The sequence below is a fragment of the Amblyomma mixtum genome, chromosome 2 (genome assembly GCF_055824585.1).
Source record: "Amblyomma mixtum isolate Tamu chromosome 2, ASM5582458v1, whole genome shotgun sequence".
NCBI lineage: Eukaryota > Metazoa > Arthropoda > Arachnida > Ixodida > Ixodidae > Amblyomma > Amblyomma mixtum.
The window spans coordinates 198,787,971-198,808,622 of NC_143013.1; the positions used below are offsets into that span (position 1 = coordinate 198,787,971).

Consider the following 20,652-nt stretch of genomic DNA (forward strand, 5'->3'; position numbering starts at 1 on the left):
AAGCAGCGAACCTGGGAAAGGTCAGTGTAGCTGTTTGGGCGAGTAGGTTGCTCGTGACGAGAACTGTAGTGCTTGAAGCATGGAGGCAAAGAGAAAAGCTGACAGCACATGGTCTTACTTTCGACGCACTTTATTCGTGGCTTGTTCAGGTTCTTTACGATTTGGGAGCGCCAACTTGCTCTCTGATAGGCTGGTGGAATTTTGTTTTCATTCTTCAAGGTAACCTTAGCCGGCCAGCAATAAAGTCAGTTGATTGTTTGCGAATACCTGCTTCCCTCTTTGTCCCTGTGTTTGAAGGGCTTCAGTTCATGTGGTTTAACAGCACACTGTATCAGTTCATATGGGACAGGAGCTCTGTACTAACGAAGCTACGACCAGGGCTATACTCTGCGACAGCTTTCTGAGAACGTCTTGACCTGTAGCACGGCAGCAGGAAAGCAAGCCAGCAGCCTTCTTCCAGATATTCTTAACTGTGCAGCCTTTCTACAACACTTTGAGGGAAAATGTATATTAGGAATTTTATTAGAAATTTTAGAAATTTAGAAATATTGCCGCGAATGTTTATAGTGTTTGATTGTTCATTCTTCAAAGCAGCCGGCACTCCGCTTTATCGCTTTGATTGTGATGCAAGACACACCTAGATTTATTTCGATTTATTGCATCCAGGCGGAGCCGATTCTACGGTGTTCCAGAGTGTTCTAGTAACTTTCCACGCTTTATCTCGAAAAGTTCGCTATCAGACTTAAAAAGAGCATGGCCGAGAGTGGCAGGGACTCGGTTCAACGACCGCCGAGCACGCTTGTTGCTATGCCGCCAAGTGATTCAGTTCTTTGCGGGTGCAAGTCAGCCGAAATAAAGAGTTTCGTTTCGAAGCCATTCTCGCTCTTTTTCCTGTTCACCGTACTGCAGTCACCACTATGTGACAATGTAAATTAGGATTTTTTCTGGACATAACAGGGAAATTTTGTGAGAGCAGGATTAAAAGTATGTCTGATATGCCAGAAAAGTGTATATACATCAAGAAATAAAAAACTTCTTGCTGGCAGCCGCGTTCCCCACGTAGCTCTGTGGTGGGTGCAGTGCTCCCATCATCAGCCCCAGAGGATGGCAGAGGAGTTGGTGGTTTGCAGGTTCCCGAGGAGGAGAGGCGGCGCAGGCCCTCTTCTCCGCCCCTGGGGTGTGCAGTGGCCCCCGACGAGCTGAGCGGCGAGGAAGACTGGTCGTCGGACGCCGAGAGCACGGGCAGTGTGGCGCTCGAGCAGCACCTCGAAGACATGGCCTTCCTGCAGGCTTCCCTGGACGCACGCAACAACAACAACAACAATGCCCCTGGCCCCAACAGTGGCCACGAGGGGGACAACACGGGGGTCACCAGCACGGGGCGCCAGTCAGGCCAGGCAAGTGTGGCGGAGCGCATCAGCCGCAGCTCTGCAGCCACAGCCAAGGAGGTGAGCGGGGGAGGGGGAGCTTGCATGCCTTTTCCGCGTTGTATGTTTCCCTCTACAGAGGAGCGCCGATTGTGCATCTCCCTGTTGTGCGGCGAAAAACGGTGCATTAGGCATGGTATTATACTGTATTTACTCAAATGTAACCTATGGGGCGACTGCACAAGCTGCCCAGTGGGGAAAAAGCAAAACTATGAATGTAATGCGAGACCAAAACGCAAAAAAAAAAAAAGTATCTATGAAATCGCTGATTCTGACTGCGGACAGAGCACAGCGTCATCAGACATCACTGGCTCCACCTTGCTCGCGGACGGCGCGGGCTTCACAAGCCAAAATGGGCACATGGGCTGCAGCCTGCTGCGCTTTCAGAAGGGCAACTCTTGAGAGTGGGCGCCCTCATCACTGAGAGAGCTCCCAGAATGACCTCAATTACTGGAATTTGCGCTTGTTTTCTCTTTTGCTAGGATGGCGGCGCTTTTGTGCAATCCAAGCGGTGTAGCTGGCAAGGTTCCATCGCCTGTCCATTTCCATTGTGCTAGTGCAGTTGTGCGGTGCAGGAGGAGAGGCTTATGTAATTGGGGCCATTAAGGGAAAATAAAGGACGATGATCATTATAACATGTGGCACCTGGTTTCCCTGTCCATCCACTTTTTTCGGTATCACCCTCCGTCATGTGCATGTGGGCCACGTCCACCCACGGACAAGGCGCAGCCAGTGATGACATCGGATGATGTGGTGCTCGGTTTGCAGTCGAAATCAGTGATTCCATCCATCGTGTGAATCGGCCTTAATGGACCTTGTGGCTAGCACTAGCTGTGTTTTTCAAAAGCAGTCACTGTTCCTCGTGTTCGGAGGCAGAGTTCTCGGAAATTGAGTCCTACTTCTCACTCTCAACCTCCCGGACATCATCACCGGTGCCATCAAGGTCATTCGATGTGGAGCATCTCTTGAACAACCTACCTTCATGTCATGAGGCAGGCTGCCCCAAGTGGCAGGCACCCACTTGGCAGTCTGGTTCAGGTCGGAGTGTGGAAGAAATGGCATGTCTTCGATAAGGGGCACTGTACGTCATCATCCTCATCAGCCTGACTACACCCACTTGTGGGTAAAATGTCTCTCCATTAACCCTGTCCTTCGCCACTTGCGGCCACCGTATTCCCGCAAACTTCTTAATCTCGTCTGCCCACCTAACTTTCTGCCGTCCCCTGCCACGTTTGCCTTCTCTTGGAATCCACTCCGTTACCCTTAAGGACCAGCGGTTATCTTGCCTTTGCATTACCTACATGCCCTGCCCAAGCCCACTTCTTACTCTCGATTTCGACTGGGATATCATTAACCCGCATTTGTTCCCTCACCCACTCCGTCCGCTTCCGATCTCTTCACGTTACACCTATCATTTTTCTTTCCATAGCTCGCTGCGTTGTCCTTAATGTAGGCTGAACCCTTTTCGTAAGCCTCCGTGTTTCTGCCCCGTAGGTAAATGCCAGCAAGATACAGCTGTTGTGTACTTTTCTGTTGAGGGATATTGGTAAACTGCCATTCATGATCTGAGAGAACCTGCCATATGCGCTCCACTGTGGTGGAGCGCATAGCTCTAGCCCAAAATTGTACACATGTGAAACATTGGGGGGGAGGGACATTGTTGGCTGTTTCGAAGTTGTGGGAATGGCCCATGGCATTTGTGCAGCCAATGTGTCATGCATGGTTCTTGTTTACGACACGAAAGGGCCTAGCGCAGTGCCTTGGCAGCCTTCTCTGTGGACTGTGCATGGAACAACCCGTAAGATGGTCCGGTGACGTCAGCCCAGGCAGGCTCAGGAAGCTGTAGAGAGATTGCTCCCCGCATCTTTCCAGGTAGATGGTGTGGTCAGGCTGCCCCCTCCGCCTTCTGTGCCAGCACCGGGACTGGCCGACCCCAGTGCAGTGGAGACAGCACCGAATGGCGGCTGGGGACAGCGACCGCTCACGTGGGGCGTGACTCCCGACACCGGCAAGGAAGCAGCACCGGAAGAGAAGCCTGCTCCTGCAACAGAAGGTGCGGCTGGTGCAGGCCTCAGAAAGGGCACCAAAATGCACCAGAATTTTTTCACTTCTCCACTTGTGACCTGAAATCGCACACTGCCCAAGTCGGAACAGAGTAGTGAGACAGGGTCGGTCTGTTGGCTTGTGCTGAATCCTGCCGTCTTCGACCCTTCTGAATTTATTGAGCTGCGTGCTACTGTGGTGTTTGACCGTGCCTTGAGTGGCGTGCAGTCAGCACATGTGGCCCTGTCTTTTGTGCGTGCATGTGTGGTTGCATATGTGCGATTATGCTCAGTCCCCTGTCTGGTTCTCGCAAGCTACCGCTTATATTTGATGCTCTCTTGGATTGGTATTGAATGGCACCTGACGCCCAGCACTCGTAGTGCACGTGACGATGGGTTGCAAAAAGCAGAGTGCAAAGCTATATGTATGTTGTCCGTGGTTCTTCTCATGTGAGGTGGCGTGCTTGCATCCTAGAATTTTGAATACCTACCCACTTTCCAGACGTTTGGAACCGCAGCCACATATTCCTTGAGCTCTTTTTTGAACTTTTTCAACATGCTGTGTGTCGTGCATGGCAAACATTGTCACATATCCTGTTGCACTCTCTGCACAATGAAGTTGCTGGCCACGTTGCGAATGAATGGGGCTGTGTTGTGCTGGGCAGTTGACCTGCTCGGGAGAAGTGGCCGTCACACGCTACTTGTTAAGGGCTGAGTAGGGACATTTGTCACTCCCACTTTTGTGCCATCCCTTGGCAACACAAAGTAATCGCACTGCTTTATCGTTGTAACGCTTTCAGATGCTCCGGCGGAGACGGCACCCAAGGTGGAGCAGAACGGTCCCGTCAAAGCCCGCAAGGGCAAGAAAGTGCCCGCCAGCCAACGGCGCAAGGGGAAGAAGATGCGCCAGAAGGGGGCGGCCTCGTCTGGCATGGAGACATCTTTCCCACAAAAGCTGGAGCAGCAGTCACAAGACCAGCCACAGAAGCAGCTGACAGTGGCAGACGTCCTGCGGCATCCGCTCTCCAAGCGCTTTGTCCAGCGCACGGGAAGGGTGGGTGCGGCCAGCCTTGCTGCTTGCTTGGGCAGTGCTAGAGGTGGATGTGACTGGGAGGACAGCTCCTGTTTCTGTTGCGTGTGACGTACAGGATGCAGAAACTGTGGGACAGGGAGGATGGGAGTGCCCGTCATTGTGTACAGCTTCAGCGCTGGTGTTGCTGGTGAGGGGAGTTGTAGTAGGGTGGGAGCTTGGTGAGTTGGATGGGTTCGTTTTATAAAAAGTGTGAAGCACGAGAACACAAAAATGGTAACCAAATAAGAGTGCTTAGTGCTCATTTCAGAGGGTCTGCCATGAAAATTTTACGGTGTGAGCAGTTATGTGCAGTGCATCTCGAGCCGCCACATGGATGAAGCCCGTCCAAGGTTGTTGATCGAAGGGGCCAGTGAAGGAAGGAAAAAGGGACGCAAAGGGGAGAAAATGGAGGGGTACTGTTGCGATAGAGGGTTCAAAGATGAGATGAAAAAAAAACGCTGGCCAGGAGAGAAAAAAGAAAGATTTTTAGTTGGTCTAATCGGTTCTGTTTCTGCCCCAAGCGGCTACAGCTTGGAAGCAGAGTGCTCGGTGAGAGAGTGCTCAGTAGAGATTCCCTGCAGTCTTGGACAAGGTTCGTGCGGAGGACTGCGCTGGAGTGAGAATGTGGGAAGTGTCAGCACGAAGCAGTATCCATTGCCACCGCTCAGCCATTGGTTTACTGGGCTCGGTGTTTGACTAGGCCTTTGCCTAGTTAAGTGAATTTTTTTTAATGATGAAGACACAGCTATTTCAGTGAGTTGAAGCGGCCCCCCAAAAAAATGCACAATTTAGCAAAGGTGGTTAGTGTGGGATTATAAATGCCTATGGGAGGCTGAAGAAGCTAGAAAAGTGTTCATGAGAGACTGCATCTCTGTAGTGTTAGAGCATGCTTCGTTGTCTTTCAGCGTAACCTCGGCCGCGCTGACATTCCTCCTCTGCCCAGGTGGTGCACATTCTGGAGAACAAGAGCTCGCGGGTGACTGCCGGTGTGCTGCGGCTTCTGCAGGACCGCAACCCGACCTGGGTGCTGTTCTCCCCGAGGGATTCGCGCTTTCCCCGACTCATGATCCCCTCCCAGGAGTGCCCGCCCGGTCAGTTCCCACTCAGGGAGATCGGTCTACGCTTACAGGAGCTGCGGGAAGAGTGTTCAAATGTTTTGAGTATTTATTTGATTCAGGCTTCGAAGCGAATGGCAGTAACCAGGAACATATTAAAGGTGCACTGAAGAGGAATCTGAACTTGTCTTTTTGCCACGGGAACTCGATCTACACGTTCCGAGCTTTCTTAGAAACTGTGATTTACTGCCCTGTGTGGCCGATTTCCCCAATTAAATCGAATTAACGTCCGGCTCCCGCCTTTTTCTTTTTTAATTCTCCCCCGTACGGTGGGCGGAGTCGACCAACGCGTGGAGCGCCTTTCACCCAGTCCCGTGGCGGCTTGCCGCTCTGCCATCGGCGGAGTAATACGTAGTAGTCCGTAGTAGCAAATAGTCCGCGCGTATTTTTATTTCTTCGGGCTTATTTTGCGGCTATATTATCTGCGAATGAAACTATTTATTCATGGAAACCTAAAAAACAAAATAAAGCGAAAGCAAAGCCTCCACGGGACTGGGTGAAAGGCGCTCCACGCGTTGGTCGACTCCGCCCACCGTACAAGGCAGAATTAAAAAAAAAAGGCAGGAGCCGGACGTTAATTTGTTTTAATTGGGGAAATCAGCCTCACAGGGCAATAAGTCACTGTTTCTAAGAATGCTGGGAACGTGTGTATCGAGTTCCCGCGGCAAAAAGACATGTTCAGAATCCTCTTCAGTGCACCTTTAAGTGGAAGACAAGTAGTGCAACTCTAAGGAACACTTTTATTGCTCACAATTCTGAGTGCTTGAACTGGGCACATATCAACAAGGTTGTCATGTAAATTTGGGCACATGACGAGTATTCCACTGTGTGGAATACTGGATTGAATGTGCACTTCCTATGTTTTTTAAAGTTTCTTCATTTGAGAAGCGTGCTCAGAAGTGAACACAGTGATGACAGCATTTTTTACTGTAGCTTATGGAGTTCGAGCAGGCTTTTTCTTTTTTTTTTAACCCACCTGATTGACAGAACCTGAACTTTGACTTTTGCAGGCTTTTTTGAGCGGACAGCCGACTTTGCCAACACCCTGTTTCTCGCAGAGATGACAAAATGGCTGCCAGACTCCACCTTCGCTCAAGGGTGAGTGACCTTGGAAGTCGGCAAAATGTCATCACTGGTCATCGCCCGCTTTTTCAAACCTGTGTCAGGTGATTTCTGGGCTGCTTCCTGTAGTGTCGCTAAGCTCTGGTTCACGAGTCTCCACTTCCTTGGGACTAACTGTCTGAGCTGACGATTTTAAGTTTAAAGCATGATTGCCTCTTCTCCTTGAGTGAATTGCGGCAGTGTACGTCAAGCGAGAATCTGTTCCAAAGTGGAGGTAGTGCGGTGATCTTTCCAGTGAAAAACAGGGCTGGGAAAACAAATTGAAGCCTGCAAAAGAAAGGAGGGGGTCTCTGGTGATGTTCTTCCCATGACTTTTCAGTCGGGCTTTGCGCTGTAACCCGCTGAAGGTAGTCAGGTAGTGCCCTGATGCAGGAGCAGCACTTGGGCTAGACATCACGTCCGTGAGTGACATGATGTGTATTCAGCTGGCCATCTGCATGCTGTACTATCAGCAACGAATGAAACGCGAACGAGAGAAGTGCAGTGTCAAAACTATAGCGCCAGAATATTATCGCCTCGAGAGGAAATTGAAGTGCGGTTGATTAGCACTTCGAAAGGACAGTCTTTCGCGCCTTCGGTGTGAAACTAGCCTCCACTAGTACTGAGGCTCCCCCAACTTAGAGCTTCTCATATTGCTGTCCGTGGTCAATTTGTCTTGTTCACGTAATATTTCTTGCTTATGGCTGAGGCTTGTCCGAAGGAAGAGAGAAGAAATGCGGCTGTATACTATGCGCAGGCGGCTCATTCGCCAGCTGGGCCCAGTGGGCAGCCTGGAAGTGGAGACGAACGCCATCCTCGAGTCGTACGGGATAGACCACGCGGACTTTGCGCCAGACATCCTCAACGACCTCGGGGTCAGCCCAGGGTGGAAGGTGCCTGAGGTCAGTGCGTCAGATGTGTCCTGTCTCCTGTAACAGGTGGAATAGCCTTAGAAAGAGCAGCTCATCGAAAGCTCGGCGTGACCGGCGTTGTTGCGGTTAGCTGGCGGCATGAGGCTTTACAGATCCTAACGGACACACAGCACATCTTTGCATCTGCAGCGCAAAAGAACGAAGGTGACAGAGAACGACTATCCTCGTTCTTATTCTTTTGCTCTGTAGGTGTGAATTGTAACTGCATATCGCCAGTTAGCCCAACATTTAGCACTTCCGACACAGGTCATCAGTTGTCTCTGCAGATTGCATACTGTAGCAGCAGTCAAGTGCTGTGCCTTCTGTTGAGGCAGCAGTATTTGCAGTATTTGTCTGCACAGCCTTTCGTGGTTGTGTTGATCAGTTGGAATGGCAGTGTGATAAATTTGCAGTCGGTGTGAATAAGGCTGTGTGACTGTTGCAGTTCGCACAATGCCCATTGCAACAGTCACACTGCTTTATTCGCAATGAGTGGCATAGTGTCAAAATGAATGTTCGCAAACGTCGGACTTGAGTGTACCACTCTAAACACGAGTACGCCTGTATGGGTGTAAAAAGGGCGTGAATGGGGAGTGTGCTGGAGGAGAGCTTGCTCCCTTTTCACTCCCTTCTGTTAAGAGTGCACGACCTGTACTGCACTGCCACTATTGAAGCCGCAACTATCGAAGCAGGCAGGTTGTGTGAATGCTTCTTTTCGAGGGTTCCTATTTCTGTACGCTTGTAGGAAATGTAAAACGCACGGAAATAGATACGGGAGTTTGTTTTTGAAAATGCCTGTGCACTTCAAGTGCACAGTGTTGGTCAGAAGTCTTTAACGCCGAAGGCTTTTCGCTCCAGCTGCATAAGAGAGCCATTGCAACACTATTAAAGACCAAATAACCTTGAAATGCTACCGGAAGGTTTCTTCGTGTGATGGAGACACTTCCTGCTTCACTTGTGTCTTGAATGATCTCCTACGCGGAGCATTGTAGGGAGATTCATATCGCTGCAGCTGAATGCTGGGGCCTTAAGACTTTTGACCAGGACTGTACCTTCGTTAATGTGTAAGCTGCGATGACCGTTGTAGTTCAGCGTCAGCTAGTGCTAAGTTGAGTGGTCCGTGTTTGAGACAGTGTTCCCCCATGGTGACTGAATGGTCTCCAAAATTAAGCCCTGGCTCGCTATTCTGCGCCTGTTGTGGTGAAACACCTGGAGTGGAAAGTGTCCTGTGGGTGCAGGGGCCGTATTAACTGCCCACAGTCGTGGTGGGGAGGCAGATGGTGGCATGGTGGTGGCCGTGCAGGAGGACCTGGTGGGCCGCAGGGACTTCCGGGACCAGCTGGTGTTCACGGTGGACCCCCAGACGGCCCGGGACCTGGACGACGCCATCTCGTGCCGCCGCCTGACGGCCCCCGAGGGGGAGCAGCGGGAGCTGTGGGAGGTGGGGGTGCACATTGCGGACGTGTCGCGCTTCGTGCGGCCCGGCACCCAGCTGGACAGTGTGGCCCAGAAGCGGGCCACCAGCGTCTACCTCGTGGAGCAGGTCAGTGGTCAGCTCTTCGTATCGTAAGAAGGGTTAATTGGAAATTAAGAAGCAGTACAGGCAGCATACTGTCAAGCCAGTCTGTATTCTCTCTACTTTCTCCTTTTCTCTCATGCATGCGAGTGCATGCAGTGTACCTGCCACACTTCGTCTTCATCACACAGCTGTTGTTCCAGAGTTTATACACCCTGCCGACAGGCTAGAAGTTCTATGCGTGAAAACATGCTCTGTATGTGTGGAGTCAATGTTTACATATGAGTATTTTGTATTCAGTGCATGAATAAAAACGCGCTCTGACAGTACGGTTTATCGTGTATACAGTCGAACCCGGATATATCGAACCCGCATATTTCGAATTATTGGCTATATCGAACACACAGATTACCCCCTTGAAAATACTATGTAAAAGTATAGGACAGTTGCGTTGTATATCGAATTCCATTTTCGCCGGATATTGGATATATCGAACGCCGCGCCGCGCCCCTGGAAGGCGCGCTTTCCCCAAAGACATTCCTGTCCGGTCCTCAGCCGCCTCAGCGGAGAACATTTCCGCAGTCAGTCAGCAGGCGCAGGGCCCCCGTTTTTTTTTTTGTTCCCCGTTTTTGCGCCCCACCGGCGCGAGCTTTCCCCCTCCTCCTGTACCGCCGGCATGTGCTCCGTCAAGGTCATTGGAGCTTAGCGAAGAGAGAGTGCGGCATGGAGCAACACCCTCGAGACGCGCGGCGACGGTTCTAAGCCACGCTTCTTGGGGAAAGAGAGAGAGAGAGAAAACGGTCGCTCGTGGGCACATCGTGGGTCTGGAGAAAAGAGAGAGCTCAGAAAAAAAAAAAAAAAAACGAAGCCCAGAGCGCCTATTTTTCTCCCTGATCTTTCTTTTCCCTCTGTCGTTCCTTCCCAGTCACGTTGACTGCCGCTCGCATAGGCTTCGCTCTTATCGCTCCATCTGCGCCTCGCGTTTTTTTTTTTTTGTGTGTGTGTGCCTGTGTTTCAACGCGCGACGTGAAGCAGGCCCCAGTAGCCAACTGTTTTGGCAAGGCAGACCTTGAAGTGGCCGGAGATGAATGCCCGGAAGATTTAGATGACGATGAGTGCGTGGACGACGCGTTTCGCGACTTGTCCAATTTTCTCGGCGCCGTTCCGTCCGAAGTGACTGTTGAGGACTTTAACGCTGACAGCGAACTTCAAGCGGTAGCTGGCGTTCAAGACGCCGACTCCAGCGACGACGAGGGCAACTGTGTTGTCGAAGAAACGCGTCCGTGCGCAGCCACTGAACTGCCGTCAGCGTTAGCCGTTGCGGCGAAATGGAAGGCACTGCGCTCTCGCACCTGGACAGTCTCGAGAAGATCGAGGCCAGTGTTTTGAACTTCGTTTCCCAGGGAAAAAAGCAGCCCAAAATTAGTGATTTTTTTTTCCGCGAAATAAAGCGCTTTCACATTGCGTGCCCATACTATGTGATTCGCGGCTGTTCCAAACGGTAAGCCACAATTTGTTATGATCGGGAGTGCAGTTTTAGCCTATATCTGTATATCGAATTTTCGCTATATCGAACTATTTTCCGATCCCCTTCGAATTCGATATATCCGGGTTCGACTGTATAAAGAGATGGCAAAAAGTTCGTAAGTTTTTCGTTACATGTTTTTGTTATATGCACTTTTTGCATGAAGACTCAGAAGGGCAATGCAGAACAGAATTCAAAATGAGAAATGAATGTAGGGGAAATCGCTTTGAATGTGTTTACAGCGCCAAAAACGCTACCATGGCTCACATAATGCCACTACAAGCAGGGAGATAGAAGCATTATGCTGGGCTAGAAGAGCCGCCACTATAATCCGTTTCATACATAGCAGGTAACACTGCCAAAGCTAGCGCGCCTGTTCGCGCAGGCTGGAAGTCCGCCCGCAAAAAGTAGTTCGCCATACAACCAAAGCCAGCGCAAGCTTATTTCGTTGCAACAAATCTTAAGGGCCTTGACTGGCACCTCCTGGACTTCGTTTTGCCTCTTGCCACATTGTCATCCTGCACCGCGTAAACGCACTCGTGTACGGGCCGCACCCCGTTTTCGCGAAGAAAATGTTAAAAAAAAAAAAAGTCCGTGTAAGGGCCGCACCGAAACTTTCGGAATGCACGCGCCGAGGCCTCCGCGATCGGCTCCGGCTGCGCGCAACGGGCGCTTGATCGCGGAGGCCACACACGCGCACAGGAGCTTCCAGACGCCGCCCACGGAGGGCGCCCAAGGCCAAGCTCATCATCATCATCGTTTTCCTCCGCCGCGAGCTTTCGCTATCTAATCGCCATCAGCATCTCCAGCTCGTTTTTTTTTTTTTTTTTGTTGCTGTCAAGTGCCGGGATTTGCGGTAGCGCGATAGTTATCGTGGTTTATGGCTTTGCCGCGGAGCGTTGATGTTTTAGCTCGACGGGCAAGCACCTTAACAGCTACACGGCTGGGAGTTTACTCTCGAACGCGGCAAGCGTGCGGCAGGTCGGGAAATACGACGTGGCCGAGAAGTGCGGCAGTTGCGAATGCGGCGTCCCTAAATTTTCGTACGCGACTCCAAGCGCCGAGGTTTTCGCGGGCCTAAGTCGGTAACGTTTCCGGCTGGAAATGAAGCTTTCCAAACAGACGTTTAAAGTGAGCATCCCTGAAAACTGTGTGCGGCTGTTCTACGCGATGTCGTTGTGTGTGCTGTGGGTCCGCAGCAGCTGCGACGGCAGCAGCACTAGTAGGGACTAGTAGTCAGTTCAGCAAAAACTTTGTTGAAATAAAGATTGGGAAGCGGGGGGTGGCGAGGCGTAGGCTTGCAATCGTGTAAATACAGTATTGATCACAGTGCCAAGTTCGGGGTGCGCCTATTATGCGCGGAAATAAAAAAATTGATTTTTCGCGCCCTAACTAGGGGTGCGCCTATTATGCGAGTGCGCCTATTACGCGAGTAAATACGGTAAGCCCGAAGAAATAAAAATACGCGCGGACTATTTGCTACTACGGACTACTACGTATTACTCCGCCGATTGCAGAGCGGCAAGCCGCCACGGGACTGGGTGAAAGGCGCTCCACACGTTGGTCGACTCCGCCCACCGTACGAGGCAGAATTAAAAAAAAAAAGGCGGGAGCCGGACGTTAATTCGATTTAATTGGGGAAATCGGCCACACAGGGCAGTAAATCACAGTTTCTAAGAAAGCTCGGAACGTGTAGATCGAGTTCCCGCGGCAAAAAGACAAGTTCAGATTCCTCTTCAGTGCACCTTTAAATGGCGCCATCACCAGCGCGGTGGCCGGCGGCACTGGAGGGTAGGGGTTGGCGGCCGCTGTGGCGGCTGTCTACCCTCTTTTCCACGCAACCTCCGGAACTCGCAACTAACTACTCGTTAATTCGAGCCCTGTTAATTCAGAAATACAGATAAGTACTGTCAGCGCGGTCCCAGCCAACGCCCATGAAGGCTATGACTTCGGGCGGACAAATTACGTGCGAAAAACTTTTTTTTTTCCTTTTCGAGTGCCGTCCATGCTTCCACCCATCAGTCGCCACAGAAGCACACGGTCAACCGCGATCGTGACGCAGGCTTTTAGCATATCGTTCGCTGCAAAAGGCGTTTGCTGCTATGGCGCGTTCCAATGATTGAGTGGCAGTAGATGGCGTCCGCCCCAATCGCCCCAAGCGAGGTTTGCGTAACCTGACAAGCGCTGGCACTCTGCCAAGTTCGCTTCCCCCCCTTGCTAGAGCTAATGCCAAAAGTAAACACACCGTGATGTTATCGCGACGCAGCATCTTGGCGTGCTGCCAAGAAATATGTTGTTTACTGTGATGGTGCGAAACGGAGGGAAGCATTAACAACTGACGTTTTTTTTTTTTTTTTTCAAATTCTTAGGCAAAAATCAGAGGTGGGTGGGTTCATTATGTGAGCGGGTTCGTTACTCGGTACATGTACCGTAATGCAAATGGTTCTTGTCAGTTTTTTTGCGGCCATTCGATAATTCGAACTTTTTTCCTGGCCCCCTGAAGTTCGAATTAACGAGCTTTTACTGTATCAAGGTCGACTGCTGCAACACCTTTGTTACACGGAGTTCACAAGTGCACGCACTTCAGTGGAGGCGGCATTGCGGAATTGAAAAACTTCGTAACATTGCATATTTTGCTACATGTAGGTTCGTTAAATCCAGGTTTTAAGAGGTAGCTGAGGATCAGTAGTGAACTCTGCTGTTTTTGCCATATGGCAATGAAATGTGGCTTGCGTGCATTTAGTGATTGAATACAAAAGTTAAATACCTTAAATGGTTTTAACATTCTGAATTTTTACATGCTCCGCGGCCTTACGAAACTTGCAGAAAGCCTAACATAACACCAAATCAAATCATGGCAGATGCCTGCAGTCACTCTTTACCCAAAGGAATAGTTGATGCCGAGAGTTTCTCCAAATACTTATGTCAGCCTAATTCTTTTCTACACAGTGTTATATCCACGCTTACATAACGCACTCATTATCATCGTGTTCAATTAGCGGCAGATTAAAAGGATGAGAAAGTAGGTAGAAATTTCAGAAAAATCATTGCACAAAGAATTTATCTAGGAACGCAGTACAAAAAACGACATGGATGTCCATCAAGCCATTTTTGTGCTATACTTTCTGCACGCAGGGCAATAGGATAAAAGAAAAAAACACTTAAGAAAACTGGCATTGAAGGTGTATGAGCAGTTCATGCCTGTCAAATTGCATCGAGGGCTGTGTTGTTTAGTGCCATATTGCTGTCCTTTCATTTATTCGTCACTGCACGGCTTGCATGAGTGCGAATTTGTGCTTTGTTGTTAACACCAAGCAAGTGAAAAGCAGATGCAGAATGCTTCATTTTAAGCTGTTTCCTAGGCAACAAATCTTAGTTACAAATGTCCCTGAATAGTGTGCCACCAGCCAGGAAAATGTACATTGTCATCCTATCTATATGTGGTTTGTATTCTCCAGCTGAACAGTTGAGCATCTTTTGTTACTGCATGTCAGCTTGCAACTGCAATTCTCAACAATACTAACTGAAAGGCCAGCACCTGCTTAAGCTTTATTGCATACCATTCTGCCACTAAATTGCTGCAGTGTACCAAACATTCTGGGGTAACAGTGGTGTGGTAATTGCACCCAGAGTTGCCTGTTGTCCCAGCACACTGGGACACGGGATGACAACAAGGAACTGGTATGTCATACACTATTCCTCACACTTTTTTGGTCTTTAGTTTTAGGCTGTCTTCTGTGCCCTTGCTGATTTTGGAACTGCATCAGTGCATCAGGGATTCAAGTGACTGATCTGATGAACATGTCGCTGAGAGCGAAGTGAGTGCTGAGCTTTATAGTGTCAGTGGCTGTTTCTGGTTTGTTTCAAAGTTACGTAATCTGCGTGCAGTTTTTTGAAGCCCTGTGGTTGCTCGTGCAAGTTTTATGACAGTGGTAGTTTTGTGACAGCATGATGCTTGTCAAGATCCCGAGTGCTCTTGCGACCACTTCAAAGCATCTTAATGTACAGAAAACTATTCACCACTTATTTAGAGCTGCTCTATAAAGTGTGTAAGTTTGCAGGTGTTTTGAACGTTGTTCATCATGATCATCGTCAGCCTGACTACGCCCACTGCAGGGCAAAGGCCTCTTCCATGTCTCTCCAATTAACGCTGTCCTTCGCCAGCCGTGGCCACCGTATCCCCGCAAACTTCTTAATCTCATCCGCCCACCTAATTTTCTGCCGCCCCCTGCTACGTTAGCCTTCTCTACGTTGTTCATCTGGTGTTAAAACTGTAATTGGAGATGTGTGGGAAAGGCTCTTGTCCACCTCACTGATGTGCACGTGGCTGATGAGAAGAGAAGTGAATGAAATGCCTGGATGACATGACTGATGTGTGTAGGTGATCCCGATGCTGCCCCGGCTGCTGTGCGACCACCTGTGCAGCCTGCACCCCGGGGAGGACAAGCTGACCTTCTCGGTGGTGTGGACGCTCACCTCCGACGGTCGGGTGCTGAGCGAGTGGTTCGGCCGCTCCATCATCCGCTCGTGCTGCAAGCTCAGCTACGAGCATGCCCAGGTGGGTTCCTGGGCACACCGCCGTCCCTGAACAACCTGCAGCCACTGTGGATGCGTGTTTAGGGGGCTCCTCGGTTCTTCCGAGAAACCGTGGCACACACCCTGGTTTTTCGCAGTGCAGTAAAGGCTTGTTAACTCAAACATCAAGGGACCGGAAAAAAACTTTGAATTATTGATTGATCCCGAAAGAACTGCTGAAATTGCTGGTAGCTCGGTAAATTTTTTTGGTTAAAGACTGGACAAAGGTTGACTGATTTTGAGATGAGGACAGCGTAGCATTAGCTTTATTGTGTTCATACTGCTTGGGACATCGAAGCAAAACTGCTCCAGAATCTTAAGGGCCTCCCATATCCGTCACGGTGCGACGCGGTGGAGCTGCATCGCTGCTGCATTAGAACTATCATGAGCGGCGCCGTCACGAATGTGTTGGCTTCACTGCATGACTGACATGTGAGGAGCATGCAGTTTCGGGGCACTGGTAGAACGGAACCATGTGGGCGCAAGCGATGGAAAGGGTGCCAGAGTGGTGAGAAAAAGGGAAGGGGGGGGGACACCAACTGCACACCAAACGGCTTCCAAAACAGTGCTCAGCTGTGTTAGGTTGGCTGGCCGATGCTGGCTGATGCTGGCTGAGCCACTGCAACTGTGAGCTGGTGTCAGAGGTGCACAAGCGACTGTGCAGCATTGAATTCGGGGTTTTGAGTATGGCTGTTCGGACAGCCTTTTGCCACGCCGGTCACACCTGGATGCAGCCTCTCTTCGGGAGCCCAGTCAAATTAACTGGTGCAAGTCCCATGGTGTGCAAATTAACAAGTGCCCAACGCCATAGACCTAAATGGGTGTTGGCCAGGACTGAGCCAGCAGTTCAAACTACAGTGAAAGCTCGTTAATTCAAACCTCGATAATTCGAATTTTCATATAATTCGAACTATACTACTTGGTCTTGCCAATCTCCGTAGAGATCTGTGTATAAAAAAGCACGTTAATTCGAAAGCGAGTCAGTTCCGCTATGGATAATTCGAAATGCACGCCACCACGTCTGGGCGGCTTGGCACACAGCACATGGCCAAAAAAAAAAAAGCACCTCCTCATAGTTAGAGGCTGCGCACGTCCTAAACGGGGACAGAAGATGGAACCAGATAAAACCGTGGAAGAGTGGATAAAGCCTAAGTGGTGGCAGCACCGGTGCGGCAGCGGTGCCGGAGGGTAGGGGTTGGCAACCACGGTAGCGGCTGCCTACCCTCTTTTCCGCGCAACCTCCGAAAACTGAATACTCGTTAATTCGAGCCCTGTTAATTCGTAAATACGGATAAGTTCTGTCGGCGCGGTCCCAGCCAACTCCCATGAAAGGCTATGACTTTGGACGGGCACTACCAATTGCGTGTGAAAAACTTTTATTACTAGTTGCACTTTCAGCCCGTCGCGTAGCGAGGCCGGTAGCTACCATATTAGCATATTGGATTGGATTGGATTGGATTGGATTGTATAACCGATGCATCACCACAAGTCTAACCACAAGCACCACCACCAGCTACACTACCAGCTGAACCATGGCATAGCTACGGATATTGCTTTTGCAATTACCGGGCTTAACCAAGCTAAGCCACAGCCATTTTTTTTTTTTTTTCGAGTGTCGTTCATCCTTTCACCCATTGGCCGCCAACGGAAGCACGCGGTCAGCCGCGATCATGACCCTGGCTTTTAGCATCGTTCGCTGCAAAAGGCGTTTGCTGCTATCGCGTGTTCCGATGATTGAGTGTGTTCCAATGCGAGTGGGTTCTTTATGCTAGTAAATACAATACATATACCGTAATGCAAATGATTCTTGTCAGTTTTTTCGAGGTCATTCGATAATTCAAACTTTTTTCCCGGTCCCTTGAAGTTTGAATTAACGAGCTTTTACTGTACTGCGTATCGGATTTTTTACACGTTGCTATGTATAATTTAATGATGATTAGTGAATGAAATATGGCCCTAGGATATTCACGTCCTCAAAACTATGGAGAGTTTCCAGGATTGGGGTAGAAAAAGATTGGAAATGGCGAAAAATTCGCAAGAAGACAGGCCGATGGGAAAAGTAACCACATGGTGCGACTGCGATTCTCTCTTGCTTCAACTCTTGCATCAATTTCTGGTCATTCTGCAAAGCTTCCTTTTTGTGCATTAATGTACATGATGAAAGGTGGAACAGTCTGAGCGCAGATTTGGGTTTAAATTTGTGTGAGCCTGGAGGCCTATCAACTTTGCACTTGCTTTAATCAATGGCTGGAAAGTCTAGCCATCCGAGATGTATAACTCTGGCTGCCCATATGCTGCTGGGCACGGCTTTCCTAGAAACCCAGAGTGTGCAACAAGCACCCTGCCCCTTGCAGGACCTGCTGGATGACCCCGCCCAGAAGCGGGAGGCAGCAGGCGAGCTGCCCCAGGTGCTGGGTGGCTACACTGTGGAGCAGGTGGCCGAGTGCCTGCGTGTGCTGCGGGGCATGACGGAAGCCATGCGCAAGCGCCGCTTCAAGGGGGGCGCCCTGCGGCTCGACCAGGTCAAGGTGGTCTTCTCCCTGGGACTGAACTTCCAGCCGTACGGCTTCTCCGTCTACGAGCACACCGAGAGCCACAGGTGAGGGGGGGGGGGGGGAGAAAGGGCGGACAGTTGACCGGGGCAGCGCGCATTGCAACTGCTCATCATCATCATCAGCCTGACTACGCCCACTGCAGGGCAAAGGCCTCTCCCATGTCTCTCCAGTTAACCCAGTTGCAGTTCGCCAGTTGCAGCCACCATATCCCCGCAAACTTCTTAATCTCATCCGCCCACCTAACCTTCTGCCGTCCCCTGCTACGCTTACGTTCTCTTGGAATCCACTCCGTTACCCTTGAGGACCAGCGGTTATCTTTCCTTCACATTACATGCCCTGCCCAAGCCCATTTCTTGCTCTTGATTTCAACTAGGATTTCGACTCGGAGTCTAAAAGTTGGGAAATTTCCTGCGTTCGCTCATTGCGATCACTATTGCTCCTCTCATGATGACTCGTGTTTTAGCATCATGGAACTTGTGGGCCATTCAGCCAAATTTCAAGTAACGCAGCACTGTTAATGACTAGTTGGCGTGGCGAGTTTGCTATAATCGAGGTCGAATACCACTACCAAACCTGGGTGTCCTCGCCCTCACTTCGTGAGGATTTCACTCTGTGAGGTGAGGATAAGGGAGGATCAGCATAAATTTGTGAGGACGAGGGTGAGGGAGGCAAGACATGATGAGGTTAGGGCGAGGAAGGGCAAGAGGCACAGTCTGAGGGCGAGGGTGGGGGCCGGAACTTGCTTCACGCTGAGGTTTCTTGTCTGTGCAGCCTATTGTGGATTCCCTCTAGATCTTAGGGCGAAGGTTCCTGGGGAGGACGTGGTTTCCGCAGTCAGGAAGTACACGAGGCGAACACTAAAGGCGAGGAGACGCACACATTTCCATCACCTTGTCTGTGTTGCAAATAAAACAAAGGAAGTGCAAATGAACAGCCACAGCTGGGCTTCGAAGGAAAAAAAAAGTGCAAGAAACTGCAAAGAAGTGGGAACAAAAGCCATAAAACAGTGGGCACACTTGGTGAACAATGCTTTACGATAGACGACAACTTTTGAATGACCACCGACCCAGCAACGAGCCGTGGGGCTTTGACACGTTCTGCTTTCGAAATGGCCGCCGCCTGGCGACTTCGGGTGGGTGCCGATGCCTATTGCATTGCACCGTGTTGAAGTGTAGCAGTTCCCCTGTCCAGGTACCTTTATGGGGACTTCCGGAAGGGGGAGAGGGGGTCGAAAGTGTAATCTCACAGCTTCTGCCTCTGCCTCTGTCTTCTTCCGCCCCTCCTGCTGGATTTCACGGAACTAGGACGCTCCATAGACATGAACTTTGAAGAAAACCAGAGCAGCCTGCATGAGTGGTATCGGCGATTTATAATGGAACTGAAACGCGATTGTGTCTGCATAGCTAGCGCTTATCATCTGCATTACCACGCGTGTTGCAGAAATGCGTCTTCATCGCATGGCTCTTGCTCGCGTGATCTTAAGTCATGTCTTCCTCCTTTTATCGCCTTTGTGCCTCTCTGCGATTGTTTTTGTGTGTGTTTTCGAGAGAGAGCGGAACAGTGCAAAGATACTGCTTTGCGCTCTGGTTTGGCAGCGGGTTTGGCAGCGGCACCATCGGTGCAAGTTTGGTAGAGAAAAGGCCTAGTCTGCGAGAAACTGCCAGGCCTTGTACACACGTTCAGACAGCAAGACAGCCACAAACAGCAAAGAAGGATCCCTGTGTTGTGCATTCTGTCTGACTGTTCTTTGTATATCTGTAGCGTCGAGAATTTAATAGCTTCCCTTGCTTATTTGGGAAAGAATGCATCTTCTTATGCTCGCTGTCACTTCAGTGTTCAAATTGTCGCACGATTCCAAGCATCAGTTAATTTACTGGACGGCCAAAGCTTTAGAGCAGAGACAAGTCGTCTTCCCTCCTTACGGTGTGGAAATATAGGCCCCGGTTGAAGCTTTCTCTTAAAACAAATCATAATCTTAACATCTGCTTAGAGCATATTGCTAACATAACTGCGAAGTTACAACGTTCGAGCCCTCTGCTACGGCGTCCCTCATAGCCTTAGTGGCTTTGGGACGTTAAACCCCATAAACCAATCTTTTTTCGTGAAGCGAGACAAATGTGAGGCGAGTAAGGCAAGACCCATGTGCTTTGTCATCAAGTCATTTGTGGGGATTATGAGCAGTAAGCGACCAACAAGATAAAGTGATGCGATTATATGTTGGTTATGTAACCGTCCTCACTTTGTATAAGCAAGCATCCTCTTATTTTGTTGCGTTCTTTTGTTTCAGAGCTTCTCTTATTTGGACTTAATGCACTATGAATGAAGGAAGCGTTTATTTTGAAAGCGGAGAAGCGCACCTCTCTGCGGAGCACGCATTCCCGTTCAGGCTAGGTTTCGAGCACTGCAGTTTCAAGTTGCAACGAAACGGCATGAGTGAGCAAGCTGCCATTCTAGAAGTTCAAGTAACATGAAGTGTGTAAATGCCTGTGCTTTTTTTTCCTGTGCACTTATTTAAGGAAAAGACAGGACTAACCCAGCGGGCTGACTGTGCGACATAGTCTTTTAAAGAAGTGCGTGTTAATGAGAAAATTTGGGCTAACATGCGGCAATCATTGCAATGGTGTGTTAACAAATTTTGCCACTGTCTGTTCAAATTGATATGCTTAATGTGGAAATTGATGATTGGATGGCTGTCTCGAGTTTAACCCATCGCAGCACGGATGGAACGTCTCGCTTTATCATGTTTTCACCACGACGGCACCGCTGCTGGTTATGGAATACTTTTTGTTCGGTCTCTTGAATGAGAGCTGTTT

At 49.9% G+C, this 20,652-nt stretch overlaps 1 protein-coding gene across 1 annotated transcript in view; it reads left to right on the forward strand.

Annotated features, from left to right (window-relative positions):
• The window catches only part of LOC149362173 (uncharacterized), a 96,521-nt gene that overhangs the window by 51,179 nt on the left and 24,690 nt on the right, over positions 1-20,652 (forward strand). The window contains exons 12-20 of the mRNA XM_089572934.1: positions 1,131-1,448; positions 3,300-3,480; positions 4,270-4,523; positions 5,485-5,632; positions 6,667-6,754; positions 7,515-7,659; positions 8,972-9,211; positions 15,091-15,267; positions 17,639-17,883. Of these exons, the coding sequence (XP_089429060.1) occupies positions 1,131-1,448; positions 3,300-3,480; positions 4,270-4,523; positions 5,485-5,632; positions 6,667-6,754; positions 7,515-7,659; positions 8,972-9,211; positions 15,091-15,267; positions 17,639-17,883 (1,796 nt within the window). The remainder of the gene's footprint in view (positions 1-1,130; positions 1,449-3,299; positions 3,481-4,269; positions 4,524-5,484; positions 5,633-6,666; positions 6,755-7,514; positions 7,660-8,971; positions 9,212-15,090; positions 15,268-17,638; positions 17,884-20,652) is intronic.